The sequence below is a fragment of the Lactuca serriola genome, chromosome 4, assembly GCF_051521515.1.
Source record: "Lactuca serriola cultivar US96UC23 chromosome 4, Lser_US96UC23_V15, whole genome shotgun sequence".
NCBI classification, from domain to species: Eukaryota; Viridiplantae; Streptophyta; class Magnoliopsida; order Asterales; family Asteraceae; genus Lactuca; species Lactuca serriola.
The window spans coordinates 120494529-120509418 of record NC_136411.1 but is presented as its reverse complement, the minus strand read 5'-3'; the positions used below and the strand labels follow the sequence as shown (position 1 = coordinate 120509418).

Below are 14890 nucleotides of genomic sequence, written 5' to 3'. Positions count from 1 at the left end.
TCCGCCGTTCCGGTTTTGGGGTGTGACATAATGTTATGGTGAAGTAGGTGCACCTGCATCACGGTTTCCACTGGAGCAACTTCATGTGCCATTCACAAGTCTTGATAGGGTCATCTAAGTTGAGTGTCTCGCCATATTTTAAGTGTCAGGTGTATGGTTTAAGTGGGAAGTTGATAGTATTCTACTTCCCTAATGAAGGGAAATTTTGGTATTCTTTGATATTCGGGTAGGGTAGAGTGTTCGATATCAATATTCTAATTATTACCGTTGTTGATTACACCATCATGAGCCCCTAGGGAACAAGAGCAAGATATATTTATGGTTTGGAGTCGGACGTTTGGCATGATTAGCCTAAGTTTGGTGTGTTGGCTGCATTTTCGGGGATGACCTTCCCTAGAACGACATTGGGTGGCGTTAATACCTCACTAGTTGTTTCAACTCATGAAATTTCCATTTTGGGCTATCTTTAATCCCATTGTATGTTACCCTCAATGTATGATAGTTAAGATAATCTGAGAGATCGTATGGTGCTGCATATTTTTGTATTTTAGAAGGAGTGGTGTTCATGTTGTGTGATTATTAGAGTGACAACCAATAGTATTCTTGATGTATGCATTAACGACATCAATGTTAAAGTGGATGCTTCTAACATAAGTGTAGGCAATGTTGTCTCAAAGGAGGAAATCGACTGAATGAGATTGAACTCATTGTTCTCAAATCAGTACCTACCATTTTTCAAGTCATTGCTTATGGTATGCGGGCATGGTTTTCGTTATAAGTTCATGCATGATGTCAAGTGATGATACATATGTCAAAATTGTGAATTTTTTTTAGGGGGGGGGGTTGATTTTGATACATCCTTCACACCTAGTATCATTGAAAACAAAAAAGGTCAGCCATATCTTAGGAATTGAGTCCAAATATATGTTCGGATGCTTAAGTTAGTTAGTTTGAGTCAAGATAAGTGAAGTAATACAGACAAGATGTTGTATTTAGAATGAACTTACCAAATTTGGGTCTCTAATATTTATCGGGAGTATAATGAGGTTGACATGTAGGTATCAAGTACAAGGTAGAGGCATGTCAACCATACTTGTCAATGAATGGTTATACATAATCTAATGCCGCGAACATAGTTGTTTGGAAAACTGCTATTCGTATTTAGACGTCAACTTTTATTTGTTAGGCTGAAGAAAGTGGTGCCGAGAGCCATCCCAACCTTCACCTTTGCTAAGCCATTGCTGATGAGAGAGAAATGACAAAAAATGCTGAGGAAAAAGAAAAACTTCGTCATATCGAATCATCTTAACCGAACCACTCCCTTTAGTCTTAGTGTCATATCCAAGACCATGACCAACATGAGTGTTGGGACCCACAACTAGCATATAATTAAAAGATGACAAAACTGCACAAATGGTCCCTGTGGTTAGCTGAAAATTGCTACTTTGGTCCAAAAAGATTTGGACTAGCACCAAAGGTCCAAACTTTTTATTTTGTTGTGAATTTGGTCCAGTTTTCTATTAACTTTTTTCATAATGACTATTTTACCCTTATTTTTTTTCCTTTTTCAGTTTTATTATTATTTAAATACTTTTTTTTATTAAAAGAAAATTTAAATTTTCTATTTTATTTTTATAATTTTTTATAACAAAATAAAAATCTCTCTCTCTCTCTCTCTCTCTCTCTCTCTCTGTTAAACAGACAAACCCACATTCTCTCTCAATCCTAATCCATGAAATCCTCCTGATTCCAATAACCAGTACCTAAATCCTCCCACAAACCTTCGTTCAATTCTTGACTCTGCTTGATCACGTCTTCCACCGGATCGATTATCAACTCGGTTTCAGGCCTTGGAATCAGAATACCTTCTTCGACACTTAGAACCAAATCCTCCGATGGTCACATCCTGTAATATACTGAAACAATTTTCTCTTTTCAATCATTTGCTTCCATAAAGAGTAAAGATCACCCAAATAAGCTCTTAATTACCATCGAGCCACAATAGTACACACAAATCCAGATATACATACAAATAAAGGGTTCATAAATCAAACAATGGTGCAAAGTTATGGTTCAAATAAATAAAACAATAGTTCAACATATTCACGGTGAGGGGCATAATGGTAACCTGATGAAGCTTCTTAAAGATTTGAGTATCGATATCTCCAATTTGAACTTCAAATTGATCTTCGTGACTCACTTCGAACAGAGAAAGAAGCTTTCTACTCTGCAATCCAAGGTTTGTGTGTAGAGGTGGACGTCGATCTGAGTTGATCTGCCGGTAAGAGGAAAAGGGGAGAAGCCGATCGGTGGGCAGATGGTAGATCGGACAGAGATATGACAGGGATAACCGATTTGGCTGGATCGGTGTCGAACACTTACTCTGTCCATTGACTACGTTTTCGACTCTTCAAATTCAAGCAAACTTAACCCTAAAATCGATTACATTTGAGGGAAGAAGAACGAAGATCAGGAATCTATGGGTTGGGTGGATTGACCGTAATATCGTTCTAGGGCACATCGACTTTCATATATGAGAAATACCTTTTCGATTTGGAATGGATTAGAGAGAGAGAGAGAGAGAGAGAGAGAGAGAGAGAGAGAGAGATTTCATTTTTATTTTTTTTATTTTTTTTTTAAATTTGAAAATCAGAAATACAATTAATAAAAAAGAGAAAATAAAATTAACAGGGGCAAATCCGTCATTTTGAAAAAATTCAAAACAGATTGGACTAAACAAGCAACAAAATGAAAACTTTGAATATGTGGTGTTAGTCCAAACTTTTTTAGACCAAAGTGTCAATTTTAAGCAAACCCACACGAACCATTTTTGCAGTTTAGTCTTAAAAGATTTGCCGTTAAAAACACCGAATTATGTTAATCATTAATTTCAGCTGTTAAAAAGGTGGCCCTCGATAACTTGGAATTAAAGGGATTTGAAAAGGATTGAAATCAAGCGTTTGTAGTTTTATAGCTGTCCCAACCCAACAAAGTTCCTCCCGCAATTCTTTTTTCCTTTTCCTTGCCCTTCTCATTCTCTCTTCACAGAGACAGAGGTGCTTCCCATTTATCATCCTCACAAGAACACACACACACTGACACACACACGCACATCTGGGGACTCTGTTAAATGCGTGCTAATTTGGATTCTTTTGTGCAGTTTATGTGTAAAATCATTCTAGGGTTTTCATTTTCGAGGGAAGATTTGAAGCCCTTTGATTTGAAATCTTGAGGAGAAAGAAGCTAATCAAAGCAAAAGGGAAATCGTTGGATTCGGTCGTCGGAGGTCAAATCCGAGCTCCGGTCGCCGGAAGAAACAAGAATGAGCGCCTCTCGGTTCATAAAGTGTGTGACAGTCGGCGACGGAGCTGTTGGAAAGACTTGTATGCTCATTTCTTACACCAGCAACACGTTCCCCACTGTAAAGTCAATTCAACTCAACTCTCTTTCAAATTTATTCATTAAATTTCTTTCAATCTACTGCTATATTTATTCTTTCATCTCATTCCGGTTTAATTTTTCCTCTTACATTCATCCATCTAATTGATTTAATCCGAAACCAAATTGAGTTTTTCTGTAAAAAACAGTCCCCAGTTTGATTTTCTCAAATCTATATCTCGTTCTTGTTCTAATTCGTAGGGTTCTTTGCCTGTTCTTTGTAGTTTTTCTTTTCTCCCCCAAATTCAAATCGTATATTTCTCTTCCTTTAAAAATTAAAAAGAATGTGGATATTATCTTTTTCCATCTCCGTAATTTCAGCTTTAATTTTTCTTTCTACCTGTTTCTCCGATTATTATAACCATAAAACATGAGTTTTTAACGTATTCATCTGATTTTCTTGAATTCTAAAGTTTGTATTCTCATCTCCCATTTATGAAATAAAAAAAATACTGCCTTGTTTTCTTTTTGGTGAAGCATAGAAAAGAAAAAAATGTGGGATTTGAGTAAAAATGTGTTTCTCATGAGCATATTTTTCTTCATAAAGAAACAACACACAAAACACAATCCCCTCATTCTCATAATCCCATTAATAAAGTGAATAATAATTTCTCACCTGAAACTTATTCGATTCTTATTTTTTTTTTTTTAATGTATACAGGATTATGTGCCAACGGTTTTTGACAATTTTAGTGCAAATGTTGTGGTTGATGGGAGCACTGTTAATCTCGGATTGTGGGATACTGCAGGTTAGTTTTTTTTTTTTTTCATAAAAATTGGAATTATTAATTTTGTTTTTAATTATTTGTTTAAGAAATTGTTATTGGTTGGAATAGGTCAAGAAGATTACAATAGATTGAGACCTTTGAGTTATCGTGGAGCTGATGTCTTTATACTTGCGTTTTCTCTCATTAGCAAGGCTAGCTATGAAAACGTTTCTAAAAAGGTTATTTTGGTCTTTTTCACTAACACATCCATCTTCTATAATTGTTTATCTTTTTTTTCAATCAAGTGTTGTTTGTTTGTATAAAGTGCTATTTGGATAAATGATGTCTAAAAGATATTTGAGAAAACGACAACGAGGGCAAATTTGTAAAAAGTTAGGACTTATATTACATATATCAATGAGCTAAAGAGATTATTTATGTTTATTAGTTTCTCCTTAAATTCCAAAAAGAGAGAGATGCATAATGCATTTGATGATATAAGTTCTTATTTCACATATTTAAGGGTGGCTTTTGTCATATGTGTGTGGCAATGGGGAAAATTACCAAAAAGACCCTTAATACAAATTAAAAATAACATGAAGTTCATTTTTTATTTAAACTAATTTTCATTTGTTTTCATTGTTCAGTGGATTCCTGAATTGAGGCATTATGCACCTGGAGTTCCAATAATCCTTGTTGGAACAAAGCTAGGTTAGATTCTTCTATTCTATTTTTACACTAAATTAATTGCATTTATGATATTTATTTATCTACAATTTATTTTTTTTAATCCATGTTTATATATGAAATCTTGTGTTACACGCAAAAAAAAACAGCAATATACTTTTGTTGATTTGTTAATTATAGCATCCTACTTTCATTTCTTCATTTTTATAGTATTGTTTTTTAAAAAAACCTACCAAGTTATAGCAATATCATCTTCATTGCTATAAAGGGGTAGATTTTTCAAAGTATAAAAGAAAATTGAAACCACATTTTTTTAGTAAGATTTTTTTTTTTTTTAAAAGTAAATGAAATAATCGAAAGAAACAGAAGTAGGATGCTATTCCTGTTTGAAACAACAATGAACTACCACATGTGACATTTTTCATTTATATTTTAAAGTTCTACCAAAGTTTTCGAATCTTTTTCTTTTTTTGATTTTATTCATCTATACAAAATAAATACAAATATTATTTTTAATTTGTTTCTTGTAGATCTTCGTGATGATAAACAGTTTTTTACTGATCATCCTGGTGCAGTTCCAATTACAACAGCTCAGGTACATATATATATATATATATATATATATATATATATATATATATATATATATATATATATAATTTTTCGACTTAACTACTTTCTATAGTGATTAAGTCATTATCCTTATATTAACAGGGAGAAGAGTTGAAGAAGCTAATTGGTGCTCCTTCTTACATAGAGTGTAGCTCAAAAACACAGCAGGTGACATTTCATTAAAAAAAAACATTAAAAGTTATTTTTTTGTTGCTACAAATTGAATATGGTTTTTAATTTTTAATTTTTTTTTTAATTACAGAATGTGAAGGCTGTTTTCGATGCGGCTATTAAAGTGGTTCTGCAGCCACCAAAACCAAAGAAGAAAAAGAAGGCAAAGGGTCAAAAGGGGTGCTCCATATTATGAATGAGTTTGCAATTGCAAATGAAAGAGAGAAGTCAAGTCAACCATGTGGTGCTAATTACCTTTCTACCCTTTTTCTTAAAGTACCTTGCTGATAAATTGCTCACTTTTGCTTTCTGTCTTAAGAAAAACAAAAATATGTTGTGTTGTGCCAAATATCAAGTAGATTGGACTTTCGATATCATATGTATATTGTTTAACACCAAATAGTTGAGTGAGGCTATTTTGGGTATTTGTAGTTTGCTTTATTTTGGATGAAATTAATCATCGTATGGTTCTTGTAACCCTAATTATTTGGTACCATTAAAAAAAAAAAACGTTCTTCTTCTATTTCTTTTCACTTTTTAGATTTTGGATTTTTTAAGAGCAATTTTCATATACTTTAAGTATATTGAAGTTATTAATCCTTTATTTTTGAAAATTATAAGGATTGAATATTTATCTAAACTGTAGACCCGGAATGAAAGTGTAATACAGTAATAGTAAGCAAATATAGTTTATAATTGGAATATATGGTAATTATTTTGGATTATTATTATTATAAGGTATGTCAAAAACACCGGTTTTTACGGCTTTTAACTTCTCCATTCTTCAGTCTCGAGGGTGTTTTATTAAGTTTATTTTTTTTTTTTTGACTTATTACTGATCTACGTAGATATAACCAAAAATAATTTTCGTGCAGTGAAAATTTAAAAAACTTTTTGAAAACTTCTTCCTTTCTTTCACTATATTTAGGAATTTATGATTGTACATTTGTACCCCTTAACCTAATACTTTTTTCGTCTCAAAATTATTGTCCACAGATAAAAAAAATAAACATATAGATTAAGAAAACATTCATTACCATTAAATTTATATAATAAAATATCAGTTTTGTCCTTACTTTGTATTTAATATTCTATTAAATGCTTAGTTGAAATTGATTTTCATTTTTTCCTGCTTTCCATTGAAATCGAGATCATATGTGTTTGTTGAAATCGAAATCTGGCATGAAGTTATGTTCTGTCTTTCCAAATGACAATATGATCCCTTTATGTTTGCTTTCAGTGTGAGTATCTTTTGTTGATGTTGAAGTTTGCAACTCAGTCACAACTCCCTTTCCATTTTTGCCCTTCGTTTTGTCTACTTTTATCAAAAAGGAACATACACATTGTTTTGAATGATGTTTTTAAGATGCTTACATGATATCTTGAATGTAATTTAGGTTATGGACACATACATCAATAAGAAAATCTTGCCCTTTTTGGTAATTTTACAAATTTAAGCAATTTTTTTTCTAAACACTAACGCCTAGTTTCAGAGTTTTAACAAAGAAAAGAAAAAATAAAGGAAAAGAAAGTTAGCTAATAAGCTATACATTAAAAAGTTAAAAACATTTATAAATAACCTTAGCCAAACACCCGATAATCTATAATACTTCTCACTTGTTATTTCTAGTTGCTACTTAATAATTTGATTTCTGGTCGCTACTTCTCATTTTTAATTTCTGATTTATTGCGACTTTCTTGCTTTTGATTTTTGATTCCAAAAGCTGTTGAAGCTATCCACTTTTAATTTCTAATTTCAAGGGCTTTTGTGTTCTTTCATTTATATAAGACAAAACATATCCAATAAAGTTAATATTTGCTTAGGTGTTTAATTTTTAATCATCAAAATTAAACAACACTAAGTTAGCATTTAAATCTGTTATAGGTTTAGAGAATTAACAAAATTTACATCTTATCCAACATCATAGCTAGAACTTTTTCATCATCCTCTCAAGTCTACAATTAAAATATTTTTCCAAGCTAAAGACTATAAAATAAAGAGAATATATATGTTCATTGTGTTGTGGTTTATGTGGTGTGTGTTTGCCCTTTTAAAAAAACTTATGATCGGGTTTCTCAGGTAATACCTAAAAACACATTCACATAATCTGCTTCCTTACCTCAATTATTTTCACCATGTAAGCATCTTCTCCTGAATCTGCTTCCAACTACAAAGATTTTACATAAAGATAACATAATGATATGTTGTTTTCCTAGCCAAAGTTAACCACAATCAAATATCTCCAAACAATAACAAAAGCTTTCACTGCTCAATTACATATCCAAATGTTAAGATTCTTACGTGTGGAAGATGATGTCATTGAACATGGAAAGCTCTTGTTATTGTTTAGATGTGTTTGATTGTGATTAACTTTGGCTAGAAAAACAAAATATTATTGATTTATCTTATCTAAAATCTTTGCAGGTGGAAGCAAATTCAATTCAACAGATATTGCTTATATGGTGAAAATAATTGAGATAACGGAGGTTTCTACATTCATGGTCATTTAAGAGAGTACAACTTACCTAGTGAATAAGGTGAAAACTAGCTATCATTTTTTTTTTTTACATTTAAGTTTATCAATAACTTGTTTTTTGTAGAAGAACTCATGAATTTCAAAATGGAAGTGGGGGATATTATTGGTATGAAACATGATGTTATAACAATGCTAGAAGAACTCAAGATTGAGAAGAAGTTAGAAGGTGCAAAACCAATTTTTATTACTTGACAAACTTGCTCGTAAGTTTTTTATACTCTTTAACTTGAAAAACAATTTTTATCGCAGACGTAGAAGGATGATGAAAAAGTTCGAGCTAAGATACCTGATAAGATATATGCAATAGTGGCCAAACATGGGGGAGTGCTTCCCTAGAGAAGATCTAGGAGGTTGCTAGTAAATTTTTTTGTAACAACGTAATTTTCAAAACAAAAATTTCATTTTGTCACAACCATTTTCACATAAAATATTTTCAAAAATATCCAACAATAGTTATCAAAACATATCGTATCCCAAGATCACAAAAATCAAATCCTCTCTCTAGTGTGTACGAGTCACGCCGGCGCCTTCCCACGGTCCTCGCTAGTACCTGAAACACATAACACAACAACTGTAAGCATAAATGCTTAATGAGTTCCCCAAAATACCACTTACAAACATACGCCTTTTCAGGCCATACTTCACACTAGGGCTGACAAAATTGTACCATGGAAAACCAACCAACATGTTACCAACTGAACCAAGAAACTTGGTAGCTAATATATTTGGTAGCCAACATGTTTGGTTGGTAGTACCGTGCCAATTGATCAATGTTGGTACGGTAGTGGTGCAAAAATTGGAATACCATGGTAATACCATACCAACCAATTCATTTGATATATATATATATATATATATATATATATATATATATATATATATATATATCAACTGTTAATTGTATTTAGTGTTTACAGTTTCAATAACATTATATTAGTAATTTGGTCGTATTAGTCAATAGTTATTACTACGTTAAAGCACAATATTAAAACGTTACTTTAACGTTACTTCAGTAGAATTCTTTTGTAAACTAAAAGAACTACATAAATAATTTTTATATTACACATCAAAATCCCGATGTATTTGCTTGTTTTTAAATCTTATAATAGAATATTAAAAGAAGTTGGTATATACCATTACCAATTTGTACCAACCAAACTTGTTGGTAGCCAAATAAATTGGTACCAAGTATACTTGGTACGGTACCGGTAGCAATTTTTTATATAAATTGTAGTTGGTATGGTACACGGTTTAGAGAAAAATGAATTGGTACCGTACCAATTCCACCCCTACTTCACACGACCTTCCGGTCCATGTGTCTTAGGGGACTTCCATCCAAACTCGGTAAACCTTCCGGTCCTACCCGTGTTGACCTTCCGGTCCATAACACCCTGACCTTCCGGTCCATATCACAATGCCTTCCGGCCCATATCAAACATAGCATATATATCACATACATAGCGCATACGAAACAGACAACTCATAGCATGTAACACATATATCTCATAGCACACCAGACCTTCCGGTCACACATAGGTACCTTTCCAGGTACAGTATAGTGAGAAGACTCACCTCGTATGATGTCTAGAATCTTACGTGCTCGATATCTCTGAATCTCGAAACGACGACCTAGCCCCGCCTAATCACAACAAATAATCATTCTAATTATTAACGGCTTCCACGGCTATGCTACACCCTTTTCCACTATCCCACAGAAGGGTAAAAGACCATTTCACCCCTCACTGACTCGAAAGTCCATATGTTGACCAAAACCCTAAAAGTCAACAGCAAGCAGTACGCGGGGCGTACCAGCTCTTGTACGTGGGGCGTACCCTTGCATTCCAGAAACGGGGGACGCGACCCACTACGCGGCGTGTACTGGGATTACGCCCATCGTACATCCCAGTTTCTTACTTCCTCATTCTAATGTCTTAAACGATTAAGACATAACCCCATATTCCAGATCTGGCCATTTTAATACTTCTTAATCCATAAAGTCGAAACCTTTAAGCCTTTGCATGGCTATAAAGGTTCCCAACACCTTCTAACACCTTTCCTTTCTCCTCCAAAAGTCTAGATCTCATGCATGGCTCAACATTCACGTCCAAGATTGCATTTTTATGAACATACAACTCATATAGTCCTGGAATATGATAGATCTAGGCCAATGGAGACTATTTGCTCATAAAGTCTCCACATTGGGACCAAAAACCCTAGAAATTGGTCCAAGAAGCACACCACACAAACTACAAGGCAAGATCTGAACTTTTTACCTCAGGAAGAAGCTCCAACCTTTGTAGTCCTCAGATCTACACTTGTCCACCCACTTCTAGCTTCTATAATGGTCTCCTCTTCTCTTTCACCACCTTAGAATGACACTTGAAGCTTAGAACACTCACTCCCAAGCTAAAAATGAAGGAAATACTCTCTTAGGGTTTCTTTCTGAAAGATGGTGGCCGAGGGACAAGACCATCTCATTCCTTTTATAGCCCTCAAGTAATATTAGGGTTTTGAGTGTGGGCCGGTTACGCCCGGCGTAACCTTAGGTACGCCCAGCGTACCCGGATGGAACCGCGTAAAAAATAAGCGCGCGAGTACGCGTAGCGTACTCCTTGTACGCCCAGCGTACTCACAAACTTGGCTCTTAACATAAAGGGACCTAATATGACAACCTGGAAAAGATGAAGGGTTAAATGGTTGAACCTGAATTTCGGAATGTTACATCTTTGTTAATAAAAGATATTATTAAATGATCCCTCTCATCCAAATAATTGTCTATGAAAGCTCTAAAAGTTGAACACATTGGACAAGATGAAAATGGTTTCTTACAACTTTTTTCATTGGGGTGGTTTTTGCGTAACCAAACAGTAAGAATGCATTAAAAAATATCATTCCCCAAATGTTGACTTGAAAGACATCACGGTCTAACTAGGGAAGTTTTCTTGTTTATTCGAAACATATTGTTTTAAAAATGGATTATCTGAATCAATAACTTTTTCTTACAACTTAGGAATGTTTTTTTTGGTAAAAAATTTTGTAAACTTTATTTATTATTATTATTATTATTATTATTATTATTATTTTTACAAAAGATATGTTAAACATAAAAAACAAGTAGATTTAAGATTATTTGTAAAATTATTTTTAATAAACCATGTATCAAATCAGTCCAATCAAACACTTTAATATTACTTATTTAGATTATATGAAAATTTATTTTACCTTTTAAAATCAATTATCCAAATTATATCAAATCATATTATTACTATTTTTTTTATTATTGTTATTGTTATAATTTATCTTTGTTTTTATGATTTAAAAATCTTTAATTCTTTTTTGACATTTTATATAAATATATTATTTAATGTTTTTTTCGACCATTTTCTTCGTTTACAACGTGTTGTTCAAATAAATAAATTAAAATAAAAACATAGATACCTATCACTAATCCTATATAATTATTTAATATTATTATTTTTATATTATGTTTGTTCTTATCATTTGATTTACGTTCCTGTTCACTTGTTTATGCAATTTTAAGATGTTTTATGGTTATTTGTTACCCGAAAGATCTTAAAAGTAAAACCTTTATCTAATAACACAAAAGAAGTTTTATGGTTATTAGTTACCTCACACTAGTTTGATTTTTGTCAATAATTTTATTTAGATTATTTAAAGAAAATGATTTTATTTCTTAATATGTTATATTTATTGCATAAATAATTCAAATTTTCTTATAATTATTTATAAAAAATATTGAAATAAAACCTACCATTTTTTTAAAATGAATCATGCTAGTTATTATTTAAAGAATCATGCTAGTTATTATATCAATCACATGTGATTAATAAGCAGCATTCAAATGATTTACTACTTATTACCTGTTTTACCAAACAGTTTTCTTCAAACGATTTTCATAAACGTTTTATATGTTTAAAACTCCTTATTAAACTGTTCATTATACACTGTATGTTTCATTTCAAACTCATTTACAATTGTGTTTCAAACAAATGTTTCTTTATACTTAAGCTGTTTTATCAAACAAATACTTTCAACCCGTTTTATAGGCTGACATCAAGTCGACCTTTTCTTTGATAGTAATCATGTTCAAAGGTGTTACAAAACTTATTTTATGCTTTTATATTGTCAATTGCATGCCTATGTATGTATAGTTATATAAGAAATGTTTAAAGGACTTATGAAGGCTAGCTGCTTTATTTCCTTTTTCCCATTGGGATGTGGTCTGGTAAGGTACCGGGTATCCGTCCGAAGGTCGTTTAAATATTAGTTATGTATCATGTGTACATATATAGTCATAAAGGTTCTTCCAGTCAGTTCAATACCCTTGGGTAGCAAGGGTATACTTCCATGTTCATACGTACCAGTTATATTACTAGTAAGCTACCATATGGGTAGTTTAGGAAGATACTAATACGTTTACTAGAATGCGGAATCATACCACGAGTCAGTTCATTCATGAGTATATACATGCTAGATAGAGAGAGAACACACATTACAGCTAGTACACACAAAACATTACTATACATGCTAGATAGAGAGAGAACACACGTTACAGCTAGCACACGCAGAACATTACAGTACACTACTATACTATTACATGATTAAGTTTAGATGATTACGTTTAGATGATTATGCTTACATGAGTACGTTTACATGAGTGCGTTTACATATACGATAATAGGACAGACATCACTAGGTGCTATAACATGGAACGATTTCAGGATCTAACTATACCAATGAATCACAACGCATTGTGATAGTTATATTGGGTATACATGATCATAGTAATGTGGATGTTCATGGCTTGCAAACATGCAGGGGTCGTGTATGGGTCCCAAAATCTCTTTGACAGGGGAGCGTCTAGCCTGGGATCTAGCCATCACATTATGCCTTATCCCTAAAATAAGGCAATATTAGTACAAAAGTAGTCACTTATTACAAATACTACAGTACTTACGAGATTAAAATAGGTTAAAGGTAGTTAGTACGGTTGTAGTTATTTGATACTACACCATAGTACTATTTCATTTTCCCATTACATTCACTTCGTGAACATTCACACGATGCACGGTAATGTAGAAGCTATATTTTGAATAATGATAGTCGGATTTGGGAAAATACACACTCCTACAAGAGACACACACACAGATACTAGATGCCTTGGTAGAAGGATACTTTTAGTAGGAAACATATGGTTTTCTAGGATATTCAAAACATTTTCAAATACTTACAGTTCATATACATACAAATACTTACATTTCATATACGTACAAATACTTACATACAAATTAAGACACTAAAATACTTATGATCTCACCAGCTTTAAAGCTGATACTCTCTTTAAAAATAACTTGTATCCTCAGGTCAACAGTAGATAGGTACCGATGCAAGGTTTAGAGAAGATGGTGCTCGTTCAAGACTCATCTTTCATTTTTGATTTATACTTTAGTGTTTACCATAATTTGATAGAACACACTTGTATTAAAATTATATTATTAATGCAATGGATGATGTTGTTGCTTGTTTTACTACTTTTCATTGTTGTGATACTGTACATGACGTCGTCCGTCCCAGAACGTTTCCGCCGTTCATGGTTTTAGGGTGTGACAGATTGGTATCAGAGCATTGTTTATAGTGAAGTAAGTATATCAACCCATAAATGATATATAGACTATAAATACAATGAGATTAAAATACTCTGACCAAGATTTTATACTTTAAATAATAAAATATTTAATTAAGTATACGTGCCTGCATTCATACTAAAATCAGTGTTACTAGGACAGTACAAAAGAATTACGATTGTTGGGCAACATAGGTGGACTTAGAGACATATAGTCAAAACTGGGAAGATATAGCCTGATCAACTATATTATCCGAGGGTTGACTAGCATGTGCCTAAGTGTAGTTGTGAGGTTGCAACAAGTCTAAAATCTTACCAACAATACAACAATGAGAACAACAGAACATAAACCTAAAATACTATAGGGGTATCTTGTGTTACTATGAGTACTTTATACTTGAGAACTAAAAAGGATCTTCATTACTAAGTTGATAGTTGCTAAGTGGATACACTAAAGTTATATGTAACTAGGATGTTATAGACTTAGAATCTGTGAAAATTTTGCTTTACCCTTATTCTTTGTGAATTTGGAGTTAAGGTCACTTATTCGAAGGCCTATCCTGTTTCGATTACATATAACTGGTATGCACTTCACAAATAGTGATGTAACTAATGAAGATTTTCTAAATAATTATCTAGATAGTTCGTCTAATAATTATTTTCTTACCCCAATTCTCGCGTAGATAACATGGCTGGACTCCATCCCCACGGCAACCAGTACCTTCCGAACGAAGTCATTGCTGGATGGTTTGGAGAAGAACCAGAGAATGATCATCCTATCCCTTTGAATGATCACCATGATGAAGACCTTTCGAACGGTGCTAACTACGAACCCGAGGTTGAGAACCTACCCCAGGCAGCTCCCTTTCCAAATCCTAACCCTTGTCCGGCTTTTCATGGCCCGACGCCTCCGTGGGTGGAATGCTTGGAAACATGGAGCCAAGGACAAGATCAGCCCATGCCATTTAATGGTGACCGAAGCTTTTATGACCTGAGCAATGGGGGCTTAGCAGACAGAATCTTGCCAATCTTGGTCCGCAGAGTAATTCGAAATGAGATTCAAGGCAGGACAACCCTACATCAGATCACAGAAG

General features: G+C 33.0%; 1 protein-coding gene across 1 annotated transcript; it reads left to right on the top strand.

Moving 5' to 3' along the window:
• The first annotated feature begins 2924 nt into the window (after window positions 1-2924).
• LOC145102434 (rac-like GTP-binding protein ARAC3) lies at window positions 2925-6040 on the top strand. Its single transcript, XM_079039830.1, has 8 exons — window positions 2925-3056; window positions 3161-3421; window positions 4100-4187; window positions 4275-4384; window positions 4793-4856; window positions 5363-5427; window positions 5547-5612; window positions 5707-6040. The coding sequence occupies exons 2-8, from the start codon at window positions 3323-3325 to the stop codon at window positions 5809-5811; spliced, it is 597 nt and encodes a 198-aa protein (XP_078895956.1). The 5' UTR covers window positions 2925-3056; window positions 3161-3322; the 3' UTR covers window positions 5812-6040.
• Window positions 6041-14890: the final 8850 nt, after the last annotated feature.

Bases quoted from the DNA above. Each gene is read 5' to 3' on its own strand.
- LOC145102434 (XM_079039830.1), top strand. From the start codon at position 3,323: ATGAGCGCCTCTCGGTTCATAAAGTGTGTGACAGTCGGCGACGGAGCT. The intron at 4,188-4,274 runs GTTAGTTTTTTT...TGGTTGGAATAG, and splicing joins CGGATTGTGGGATACTGCAG to GTCAAGAAGATTACAATAGA. The intron at 5,613-5,706 runs GTGACATTTCAT...TTTTAATTACAG, and splicing joins GTAGCTCAAAAACACAGCAG to AATGTGAAGGCTGTTTTCGA.